The sequence below is a fragment of the Sminthopsis crassicaudata genome, chromosome 2 (genome assembly GCF_048593235.1).
Source record: "Sminthopsis crassicaudata isolate SCR6 chromosome 2, ASM4859323v1, whole genome shotgun sequence".
NCBI lineage: Eukaryota > Metazoa > Chordata > Mammalia > Dasyuromorphia > Dasyuridae > Sminthopsis > Sminthopsis crassicaudata.
In genome coordinates, this window is record NC_133618.1 from 235,808,699 (window position 1) to 235,821,515 (window position 12,817).

Below are 12,817 nucleotides of genomic sequence, written 5' to 3' on the forward strand. Positions count from 1 at the left end.
GGAGCTGGATGAACATTTTTTTTTTGGATGGCTGTTGTGATGAGGAGCACTATGAAGCTAGCATAGGTTTCATAATCAGATCTAATCTAGACAGCAAACTTATCTTCCTCCCAAAAGGCCGAAGTGATAGTCCATGACAATGTGACTCCCATTTGAAAGGGAGTATCATTCTACCACAATTAATACATATATCCAAAAATATATATATTGAACCCTGATGAGTTAAAAGAAAACTTTTATGAAGACCTGGAGACCCTCTTAATCAATGTGTCCAAAGTGGAAAAGCTTGTAATTCTGAGTGACTTTAACACCAGAGCAGGCACAGATTTTTAGGCATGGGAGGGAGGAAACCTAACAGTGGTCACTCCCTACTGGACTTGTGCCTCTCATGATCTTCTTATCCCCAGCACAGTCTTTCATTTATTTAAGTGCAGTAAAATTTTATGGATGCCCTTTGATCACAATCACTGGCACTTAATATCTTATGTTATGTAAGGGGTAGAGATGGACAGAATGTGAGAGTGACGATGTGTGCCACAGAATGCTGGACCAATCACAGGCTTATTCTCTCCAAGTTAAACATTTGGATTTGACAGAAAAAGAGGCCCTAAGGCAAGATGATTGTCAGAAGACTCAAAATCAACAGATTAGAATGCTTCTCTATGGAGGACAGTTTGTTGCTGACCTGGAAGGAAAACTGAGCTAGCACACAGTTACAGAGGAGTGGGCAGCTTTCAGGGACTTGTTGACAAAACTCCCTTTGCTATAATGGGCCAGAACATTCAATAACATCAGGACTGATGAAAATAGTGGGGAAATTCAGAAGCTGATGGAAAAAAAAACCCAACTTCACAGGATTTACCAGCAGGACAATTTGTCCATCAGTGTTACTCTATCAAAATTAAAAGTATGATTGAAGCTTAGAGACAAGATTTGGGGCTCAAGAAGAAAGCAGATGAAATTCAATTTCATACCAATACCAAAAACCCAAAGTGCTTATATATGCTTTTTATGGGTAAAAGACCCATGGTGTACCTCAATTATTCAGTGCTGATGGAGTCATTTTGATTAGTAATGAGGATTCTGAAGAAATGGACCAAGCACTTCCACAGATGACTTCCAAGACTATTGTCAATTAATGCTAAAGTCATTGACCATATACCCCAGATTGAATTTAGTTTCTCTTAGTCAAACTTGAACTGAAGAAGAAGTTTTGAATGCTGTTAAGGCTCCTTTTATGTAGCAAAGTATCTGATGCTGATTCCATTCCAGCAGAGATCCATAAAGTAGACTTCAGCTCATACAGAAACTAACTGATACCTTCTAGGTTGTATGGCAAGAGGAAGTTCAAGGATGCTTTTATTGTCCAACTCTATAAAAGATGATTGACCTATAACAATCACAAGGTAGGTCTCTTTCTCTCAGTCATTGCTGGAAAGATTCTCACCAGAATCCTCCTCCTTAATAGGTTGATCCTTTATCTGGAAGATAGTCATTTACCTGAGAGCCAAGGTTTGCTGCCCAAGAATTCCAGGAGAAATGCTAGAATGATATCAAAGGTCTGTATATAACATTCATTGATCTGATCAAGGCCTTTGATACTATCAGCCGAGAGGCTTGTAGAAGATCATGATAAAATTTGGTTGCCCAGAGAAATTCATCAGTATTGTATGCCAGTTTCTTGATGGTATACTTTCACAGATAATGGATAAAGGATGATGCTGTCACATTTTCCCAGTTAACAGTGGAGTGATGCAGGGCTGTGAGTTTATTCCCATGTTTTTAGCATGATATTTCTGCAATGTTGTCAGACACCTTCAATGAGGATAAACATGACCTAAAGGTCAGTTACTACACTTAAGGTAAATTTAAAATTCAAAAGGCTAAATGCCAAGGCTAAAGTGAAGGGAAAGTTGATGTGTGACTTTTTCTTAAGGCTAAGATGCAACAGAATATGGATGGATTCTCTGCCACTTGTACTAATTTTGGCATGATAATTAACACCAAGAAAATAGGTTCTCCCTCAGTCAGCACTACAAAATCCATATATAAAAACCACAGAACAACAAATGGAGAAATTTAAAATGCTGTGGATAAGTTCACTTGCCTTGTCAGTATATGTATGTGTGTGTGTGTGTGTGTGTGTGTGTGTGTGTGTGTATATACATATATATATATATATATCCCCCCCAGGCTGGGGTTAAGTGACTTGCCCAGGGTCACACAGCTAGGAAGTGTTAAGTGTCTGAGACCAGACTTGAACTCTGGTCCTCCTGAATTCAAGGCTAGTGCTCTATCCACTGCGCCACCTAGTTGTCCCCATCAGTATATATTTTTAAGGATGTCCACAAAGATAATGAGGTTGAAATAGACATTACCAGAGCTAGCTCAGCAATTGGTAGGCTTCAAAAGAATATGTGGGAGAAAAGTGGTATTAGGCTGCACACCAAATGGAAGGTCTATAGAGCCCTTCTTGCATGCCTGTGAAACTTGAACAGTATTGCAATACAATGCCAGAAAATTGAACTGCTTTCATTTGAATTGTCTTAAGAAGATTCTGAAGATCACCTAACAAGATAAGGTACTGGACAATGAGGTATTTTCTGGAACTGAACTGCAGAGAATGTAACTCTTATGGACTGGCTATGTAGCCCAAACACCATATGAATGTTTACCTAAAAGACTCTTTTACAGAAAGCTAGCACAAGTAAAAATGCTCATGTGATAGTCCAGAAAAAAGCACTTTTTCAAAGTCTCTCTGAACTTTAGTATAGCTTATGAAACTTGGGAAACACTGGCACAAAATGCCCAGCATGATGCCAGAGAAGGCACTGAGTTCTACAAGCAAAGCAGAAATAAAGGAACACAAAGGAAATATGAGATGCACAAATTTAGAGACATTTCCCTCCATTTTAAATATTCATATGGACTATTTGTGCCCAACCTGTGCAGAGCCTTCTGAGCTCATATGGAACTGATCAGCCATAGTTGGACACACTGTACTTTGACCCCCTAACATCATGATCTTATTGGTCCTCTTTGAGTACGAAGGACAAACAAGATAAATGAGGCCATAGGTTTATTTGGATTTTTGTCTCCTGTGACTTTCTGGGAGGCTTTTACTGCTGTTCTTCTTACATTATACCTAGTCCTTATGGTACACAGGTTGGTGGAGGCAAATTTTCCCTCTCCCCTTTCTTCTTATAATTTAAAATTCCTTTAATGGTATTTTTAAACTAATACTTTTCAATCAAGCAGAGAACCCAAGTTCTCCTAGTCCCTAGATTACTATTTGGGTTACCTCAGGCAAGTCCTTTACTGTTCTGAGCCCTCACATTTTAAAATAAGGGGATTGGATTAAATGGCCTTTGAAGTCCCTTCTAAATCCTACAATTCGATCAATGACGGACAGAATCAGCTACATCCTTAAAAGGAACACTGGGAAATGAGTGTAAACTGTGAGCATTTTGTTTTGTTTTGTTTTGTTTTTCTTCCCAGATTATTTTTACCTTCCGAATACAATCCTTCCTTTGCAACAACAACAATTCAGTTCTGCACATATATATTGTACCTAGGATATACTATAAGATATTTAATATGTATGGGAATGCCTGCCATCTAGGGGAGGGGGTGGAGGGAAGGAGGGGAAAAATTCGGAACAGAAGGGAGTACAAGGGATAATGTTGTTAAAAAAAATTACCTATGCATATGTACTGTCAAAAATGTTATAATTATAAAAATTAATAAAAAAGGCTTAACAAAAAATAAATAAATTAAAAAAAAAATAAATCCTACAATTCTACTTCAGTATTTCATGGATATTTTATTTCATTGGTATGACAGGATTTTCCACCAATAAAAACTAGAGAGCTTTCTATGCCTACCTACAATTCTACTTCAGTATTTCATGGATATTTTATTTCATTGGTATGACAGGATTTTCCACCAATAAAAACTAGAGAGCTTTCTATGCCTACATAAAAAGTCTTTGTGAGATGATGAAAAAATTCATCATCCTCTGGTGAACCTGGTCAGTGAGTCAGAGGAAAATAGATTAAGACACAGAGATCATCTAGTCTGGTTTGGATTTCATTTAACCAATGAAGAGACCAATCCAGAGAATTTAAATGATTTGCCTAAAGTAAAGTAAAAAAAAGTAAAGTTAAAAAAAAGGTACAGAGGCAGGTAGGTGACACAGTAGGTCGAGTATCTGGCCTGAAGTCAGGGAGACTCATCTTCCTCAGTTCAAATGTAGCCTCAGATATTTCCTATCTGTGTGACTCTAGGCAAGTCACTTAATCCTGTTTGCCTCAGTTTCCTCATCTATAAAATAAGCTGGAGAAGGAAATGACAAACTCTTCCAAAATTTCTGCCAAGAAAACCTGAAATGGGGTCGTGAAGAGCCTGACACAACTGAACAACAACATACAGAGAATGGATTATAGGTCCAAGATTTTGAAACCAGGCTTGGAGAGTGAGGGAAAGAGGGAAGAAAATGGTTCAGAACTTATAATATGATCCCCCAGAATTAATTTAATAATAATAAAAAAAAGAAATCAGGCTTCCAGTTTCTAAATCTAAGCTTCTTACTATTGTACCCCAAGGCTCTTTACACTTAATTAGAATGGTTTTGAAACAAGGGAAAATCTGTTTCCAGGTCCATACTCCAATATTCCCGATTTGTTAGGTAGGTAGGAACAGTCTAATCTCTGGCTTTACTTTTTTTTTTTTTTTTTTTTAAAGAGTCCTTTATTGCCAGAACTTTCACAAAGTAGGCATTTCTTAAATGAATGAAATGCATAAATATTTTGGGAGAGAGAGATTCTGGAGTTTTCTGCTTTTTCTTCCTATCCTAAGTCTTCTATCCATTTTCTATATCCAGGAATATTCTCTGGTTGTGATCCTGTCTCTGACTCTTTCTATTAAAAAGAATACCAGGTACCAGAAGACAACTTTGAACTGAATATTTCTGCAGCTTCCACACTCTGTGTGTACTCTGGAATAGAAACAAGGTGGCAGTGAGCTAAGTTCCTGCTGAGAACTGGAGGCCTAAAACTGCATAGATATAAGAATCACTGGAAGAATCTCAGAAGTCTGATTAGAGCTGGAAGGGATCTTAGAGCTGGTGAAGACCAAAGCTCTCATTTGACTGATGAGGAAACAGATTTAGAGACAGGAAGTAAGTTAATAAAAGTCATATGGGCACTAAGTATCGGATGAGGGACCCAGAATCAGGATCTTTAAGTCTAAATCTTGGACTGAGGCCACCACACTTTCACTCAAACATGAGCCGGAATCTTTACTACAATATCCCCAACAAAAAAGATCCAGTGTGCCCTTGAGGTTCTCCATTGACATGGAGTTCACTACCTATTGAGGTGGCCCGTTTTAATTTGGGCATTATTATTTCTTAGTATTCTAGCTATTAACTTCCCCAACAGCCCTGTTTGCTACTCCTCAGAACACGTATGTGCTTGTCTAGAATCATAGAGCAAAGCAAACATTGGGATTTGGAGACAATATCATCTGCTAAAAATAAGTCCCTCTTTATTTTAGGACCCCTCAGGCAAAAAGCCTGGAAAATTGGCCTTGCTGATAGAGAAAGTAATTTTCTCTCTCTGGACCTCTCTGGATATAGTTTCTACATCTACAGAATGCAAAGATTGGACTGGATGGTCTTTGTCGTGCCTCACTACTGGTTTTGAATCTGGAAGTAAGGATAAGATGGAGAGTGGGGAAGACAGGGAAGAGGAGGGAAGAAGGCCTCTGGATCCCCATGGTGCCAGCCAGGCTCCCTTCTGAAGCCAGTCAAGCCATGCCTCATGGCCCACCTGCAAGCGGCATTCCTGTAGAAGACCAGGCCTGAGCCTGTCCCCACCGACTCCAGCCCTCCTCCTGCTCTGCATCCAGTATCCTTCAAGGCCTCACTTGAGCACTAGAGGGAGCTGGTCTCTGATGCTCCTCCTCAATCAGTGCAGCTGGTTTAAACTGGTTCTGTCAGGGTGCGGTCAGTGCGGGCAGCTGCCTTCTGTCCCAGGCCTCAGGGCTGCCAGTTTTTGCTCTCCTCGCTTTTCTCTCCAAGCATGGTGGGGGCACAGAGAAGCAGTAGCCTCCTCCACTTTCCAGGGCAGAAGTGGTCAGGGGAAAGGGCATTGATTGGCATGGTCAAGGCCTTACAACAAAGCCCCTGGGGCAGCTTTTGTTGTGGCACTCTTTCCCCACTCCCCTCATCCACCATGTTTACTAGTCTGAATTCTATTAGAGCTGGAATGGACTTAAGACATAAGATATTGGAAATTAGGGAATTATTAATAAGTCTTGGACTATGGAATGTCATTGCTACAAGGGACTGTCTAATTTAACACAAAGCCTTCATTTATAAATGAAGAAGTGGAGACCCAGAGGCAAAAAGGACTTCCCTAAGATCACACCCTCTATCCTTAATGTCCATCTTCAGAAACGGTTCCAGGGAAAAGTGGAGATCTGCTAGGGCCTAGAAAAACATGAACAGGATAGGATTGGATAATCTCTCTAGTGAGTCTAACTCTGCTAGGCGGTCTTCTAAGGTTTCTTCCAGCTGACATTCTATGACTCTAGGTCAAGATGAGATAACTTAGGGGCTCTCTCAAGTCAGACTGGGGCAAAAGTAGGAATTGAGAGGCCTGTGAATTCATCTTTTTCACAAGTCCCAGGTTATGTAGGGCCCTACATAACATGTCTTTATTCCAGGGAACTTTCACTAGTCAAAAAAGAGATAGGAGAAGAGTTCTACAGCTAAAAAGGAAACTCTTAAAGTTTCCATATGTGGCTCCTGTGGAGCATGGATTCATTTGTTTCTAATTAAACCAGTTTCCCTCTTCTGCTATGCAGCTCCTGTGACCTTGTGTCTCCAGCCTTAGGGTCACCTTTTAGAAAGGTTTCTGGGAGTGTGAATATTGCTATTTGACTATGAAATTTCATTCCTCACAAGCAGGGAAGAAAGCTTTCTCTCACTTGCCTCCTTATACCTCCAACAAAGAGTTAGACACCAGAGTTCTAAATCAGTTCTATTGTTAAATTTAACCAATGACTTTGGAAAAATCATTTCGCTCTATGGTTCCTTTATTTGTACAATGAGACTACTGGGCCAGAGCCAGAAAGTCCGGGATGCAGAATCAAATGAACTGCGTTTAAAAAAAAAAAAAACAAAAAAAAAAAACTAAAAAAACCCTAAATAGCTCGTTGAACCTAGGCAAGTCACTAAGCTCTCACTTTCCACACTATAAAGTGAAGGTGCTCGTCTAGATGAACACTAAGGCCCCTTCCAACTTTAATTTAACATCCTATAATTTTGATGATTGCTAAAATTCCTTCTAGCGGACATTCAATGATATTAAGGATCTGAAATAAAGGGACTAAAGTTCGATAAAAAAAAATGGGAGTGGAAGGGACGGGGGAGAAAAGTCAGTGTTTTAAAGATGTAATTTCGAAGAAAGAAAAATTAGGAAGACTCCTATTCCGACCTCTTCCTCTCTTTAAAAAACAAAACAAAACAAAACAAAAAAAAAAAAAAACCCAAACAGTTTCACCTAGAAATTCAATCCGAGAAAGCCCCTGGGAAATCCCAAGGGAAAACAAACAAACAAAAAAAAGAACCCAAATTCTTGATGAGGATATCGTTCAGAAGATTACAGTTTAGAATTGGAGAACTGGAGGGGGGGGGAAAACCCAAACGGGGAGGGATTAGATTCTGGCATGTAAAGTAGCCAAGGCTCCCTTTTCTACAGCCAGGGTCCCCCGAGGCCCCGCCCCATCCAACCCCGCCAAACCCCAGCCGCTAAGCCGTCCCTATCTCTAGTTGCAAGGAAGAGTGGAGGGGAGGAACCTTAAGCTGCCTGGAGGCGGAGGGAGCAGAGAACCCAGAGTCAGAGTGGCTGGGGATGGGCGGCGGAGCTGCAGTACCGACCGCGTGCCGCTGGGTGGCAGGCCCGCAGCGGCTCTGGACTCCGGCTTGGGCGGCAGCAGGAGCGCTAACAACCTAAGCAGCTGTAGCGGTAGCTGCTGCAGCAGCAGCAGCAGCAGCGGCGGCGACGGCAGCTCCCCGCGAGGTTGGATCAACGGCGACGCTTCACTGCCCCGACTTTGCATGCACCTGCCCTATCTCTGCCAGGAAGAAGCGGGGGTGGCGGGGTATCGGGGCGCGGTCAGGAGGAGTCGGCAATCCAGAGTCTTTGAAATGAACGTGCCGGAGCCAGGTCCTGCAGCCGCCGCCGCCGCCGCTGCTTTCATGATGCTGTTGGACGGGGACAGGGACCGGGACGGGGAAAGGGTTGGGGACAGGGAGCAGTCGGAGTCACAGCCCGAGCCGCTACACAACGGGGCGCAGGAGCTCGCCCTCTTCCTCACCCCTGAGCCCGGGGCCGAGGTAGGACCTCGAAGGGGCAGCTCGGGCCTCTAAGGGTTAAGCCGCCTTGGGGAAAGTGAGGACTCTACTGGGGTGGGACCGGGAGGAGACGGAGGAGAAAGTGGGGGAGGGAACGAGTCCGTTTGAAGTAGCCAAACTTTTACCGGGAGTGCTTGTTCTACCCCTCTGGGGTCCTCTACGTCCCCCATCCTGAGAAAGTTAATATTCTTTTCCAGTTTCCTTCTCAGTGAAAGGATCGGGGTGGACTGAATGAGCTCTCAAGTACCTTCCAGTTGCGATAGGACATATTCTTTGTTTCCGTCAATTGTGGCATTCTGTTCTAAAGCTCTTTCCAGGGTAGCCTATGATACAGCGCCCATAGATGCAGGGGCCTAGCAGGAGCCGTCCTCTAGCAGATAGGATCTAGGTTGAATATTCAGCTGGAACAATGGTGTTCGATCCTCAAAGGAATGGTGCTACTCTAAATGCGCCTTCAACTACTCTCTTAGACTGGGTAAGGGATTCCCTGAGGCATTTCCTGTTACCCAGGTAATGTTTACCAGTTGACGTCATTGGGAAGAAAAGAGGGAAAGAATGTGGATTCAAGCATTCTTACCTGGGTAGTCCAATCTAGCTTTGATATACACGTCCTTCTCCACCCTTCCACTCCCATAACTCTTTAGAGACCAGATAGTTTGGGCAAAAGTGGTTTTCTCACAAAAATGAAATAGTTTGTAAGTCTCCTTCTTCCCTCAAGGAACTTCTAGTGTGGAAAGACAACACATAAAAGGGAGAAAGAGGCTTGACCTTTTCTCGTTAGCCTAATGGCCTGCAAAGACTCCAGCATATTACTGAGCTACCTGATCTCTGATCAAGTCTTTTTATCACCTACAGGACTGTGGGATAGTTTGCCAGTTGGAGCCTGTGCTTTAGAATCATGAATCTTTAAGTCTGAGAATCGGATAAGATGCTTGGGGATCACATAGGCCAGTACATTCCTGAAGCAGGAATCTCTTTGACAACAACCAGCTTCAGCTTGAATACATCCAGTGACAGATAGCTCACTCTTTTACGAGGACAGCTATGTTGGACAGCTCTGATTATTAGGAATCCTTGCAGGTCAGCTGAGTTTTAATATAAATCCCTGTAGTTTCTATCAATTGGTCTTTGGAACAAGTGAAAATCTTTTCTGCATGACAGCCCTTTAAATAGTTAAATTCAGGAACCAAGTCCTTACTGAGCTTCTTTAGGCAAAAAATGAGGTATTATAGTTTGGTGGAAAGAATCTTGGACCTGCAGTTCTGAATTTGAATCCTGATTCTGCTATTCATTAAGTGGTATCCTTGGGCAAATGACTTACAGTCTTTAGGAATCAATGAAAGGATTGGGTTAGATTATTTTAGAGTTCCCTTACATCTCCAGAATACTTAGATCCTGAATTCCCTTGACTGCTCTTACCATGATTTCAAGATGACCTTTTATCAGTGTAACAATCCCCTTTCCTGTTACTACAAAAGAAATGCACTTAAAACAAACAAACAAACAAACAAACCCAAAACAAAATCTGTCAGCCAAACAGTCATACACATCCCAGCTTGTGATAGTATCAGAAAAGATAGTCAGGTCTCTGAGTTCATTTGGAGGCTCTCTGTGAAGGAAATTAAACCTATGCTCAATATTCCTCATTCTTCAGTTTTTGTTTTGTTTTATGCTTTGTTCATTCCCATCCTCTTTCTTCAAAATAAGGAGATGTTGTTGTGCTCAGCGGCTATTTTTTTTTTTTTTCTCACTGTTAGGGATAGACTTTGAGAGATGCAATGTGTATTAAATTAATTTCCTCATTCAGGATTCTCCTTTGCTCACATAAGAGATGGGATCTCCAGCATTGGTAAGGAACTAAATGTAAAAAGAGTTGAAGTACTTCTTTATTATTAGTGTGTCATGATAGACCCATTTAAAAACCTTTGGTGCAATTTATTTGCAAAAAAGAAATAGAAGTAGTTAAGAGAAAGAATGTACAGGGGCTTAAAGACTTTCAATGCTTCTCCCTCAAAAATCAGCTCATCAGTAGATCTCAATCATAATAGAGTAGGCTGGACTTAATGAAAATATTAAAAATAAGATCAGGAAGGATCAATGAATGATAGACTGTCCCATCCTCTAATTTGACAGATGAGGATACTGAGACCCAAAAAGGGAGTGTAACTTGTCTGAGGACACACAGCTAATTAATGACAGGACCAGACCTAAAACTAAGGAGCAAGAATTGAGTTGTTGTTGTTTTAATATACATTAAGAAAATAATTTTAGGAATATAATCAGCACTCTGATTATGTTGAAGGATTATGGGATTTAAAGCTAGAAGGTACTTTATCACTCATGTAGTCCATACTCTTATTGGACAGAAGCACAGAGGAGGGAAAATATTTTGCCTTCAGTCACATATTGAACTGATACCAGAACAGACCACTGGAACCCTGTCTTCTGCCTTTTAAGCTGCTACCTTAAGTGTGGTAGTGTTGCCCTTAGAAAATAAAAGTCCAATGGGAACCAGGCCTGGCTAAATCATGTCCTTTGACCTTGCTAATTTGGCAGAATTTCTCAGGGTGATTTTTGACCTTTACATGGTGAGATGGAAAAGAGCACTGTACTTAAAAGCATGTTGACGTTTAAATCCCTGCTGAATCATTCACTAGTTTCGTGACCTTAGGAAAATTATTTTACCTCTTTGAGCCTCAGTTTCCCTTTGATTATTTTAGTTCTGTTCTATTCCATTTGGAAGAACAAATAACATTTCTGACAAAGGAGGCAGTGCTGTGAAGGAAGAGATAATAGCATTTTTGGATTTGGATTTGAGGGTCTGCATTTGAGACCCTGCTTTGTTCCTTAATAGCCAGTAATAAAATGAAAATAATACACTTGCGCTGCTGGTCTCACAAGGTTCCTTCCAGGATCACGTGAGCCAAATTTGGTTAAGATTTTGTAAATCTTTAAAGTGATACATTAATGTCAGTTGTTATTCAGAGTGGCCTTTGAAATCTTGGTTTCCCAGGGTGGAGGTGTATTGAGATGGAAGGGAGGGGTATGAGTAAGGAAGCTGTTGGTGAAGGCATATTATTCTGAAGTTCGGTTCTGGTTGGTCAATGGCTATATGCTGCAGACTGTTTGGTTGGGGGTTTCCTGTCACTGGCTTTTTTTCAGTTCCAACTTCCTCCTTTGGGGGAAAGTTCACAGTTCATCTGTAGAAGAAGTCTCAAGATATCAGGTTCACAGATTGTAAGAAATAAAGTAAGAAATTTTAGGGATAATTAAGCTCAATGGACCTTAATCTGGGGTACATGGATGAGTTTCAAGGAGTCTGTGAATTTGATTGGGAAAAATTATATCTTTGTTACAATATATTTTGTAATCTTACATATTTTATTTTATGCCTTTAAAAACATTATTCAGAGAATGTCCACAGGCTTCAATTAGACAATGAATAACCACTAAGTGCTTATTATGTACTAGGTACTGTGCATCAGATATCCAAGGTCTTACACATACACATACACACACAAACACACACACACACACACACACACACACACACACACACACAATTCCTAAAGTATGGGGGAGTATAACTCCCTCATTTGATAAGTGGAGAAACAGAGTCTTATGGAGAGGCAGTAGCTTGATTTTAAAAAGATCAAGGTCATATAGAAAGTGGCAAAACTAGAATTTGAACCTAAGGTCTTTGATTGTAGATCCAATGCTTTTCTAGTTATAATGCCTTCCCTGCATACAGTTTTGCTTTCCAAAAAATCTGGAAACAGAAGGTTTTTGGAGGGAGATAAATTTTGCCTAAGTGAAGAAAATTATCTTAGCATCTTAAATTCCTTAAAAGACAGATGGATGTAATTCTGGCCAGAGCAAACTTCCTTCTATCCAAAAGTTTCCCCAAAGTGGCTTGATCCACAACCCTAATCCATTTCTCCTTTTCTAGGATGTAATTATTATAGAAAGAGCTGGAGGGGACCTAAAAAATTGTATTTAAAACTCAGAGCTAGAAGGTAACCTAAAACATAGAATGTCAGTGCCAGCAGATACCATAAAAAATAAAATGTCAGAACTGAAAGAGATGATAAATGGAATCTAATACAACTCCTTGCTCAATGAATGAATCCTCTATCTAGCATCCTGCATATGTACTCATCTACCTTTTTGCCTGTAGTCTTGTAGTGATAGGGAACTCACTACCCCTCCAATGTAGTTCATTCTATTTGACAGCTAGTTATTTGGTCTTCCCTCCTTATGTCAGTCTGTAATCTGCCTGCCTCTAACTTCTGCTCATTCTACTCACAGAACCTGACAGATGGAAGAGATTGCAGAGGCCAATTCTCTTAGTCTATAAAGGAATCTCCTCTACAAACTCCCCTGGCAAGTGTTTAT

General features: G+C 40.8%; 1 protein-coding gene across 1 annotated transcript in view; it reads left to right on the forward strand.

The window, feature by feature from the left end:
- The first annotated feature begins 7,903 nt into the window (after positions 1–7,903).
- The window catches only part of BCAS4 (breast carcinoma amplified sequence 4), a 66,814-nt gene continuing 61,900 nt past the window's right edge, over positions 7,904–12,817 (forward strand). The window contains exon 1 of the mRNA XM_074288592.1: positions 7,904–8,404. Within this exon, the coding sequence (XP_074144693.1) occupies positions 8,126–8,404 (279 nt within the window). The 5' untranslated portion in view covers positions 7,904–8,125. The remainder of the gene's footprint in view (positions 8,405–12,817) is intronic.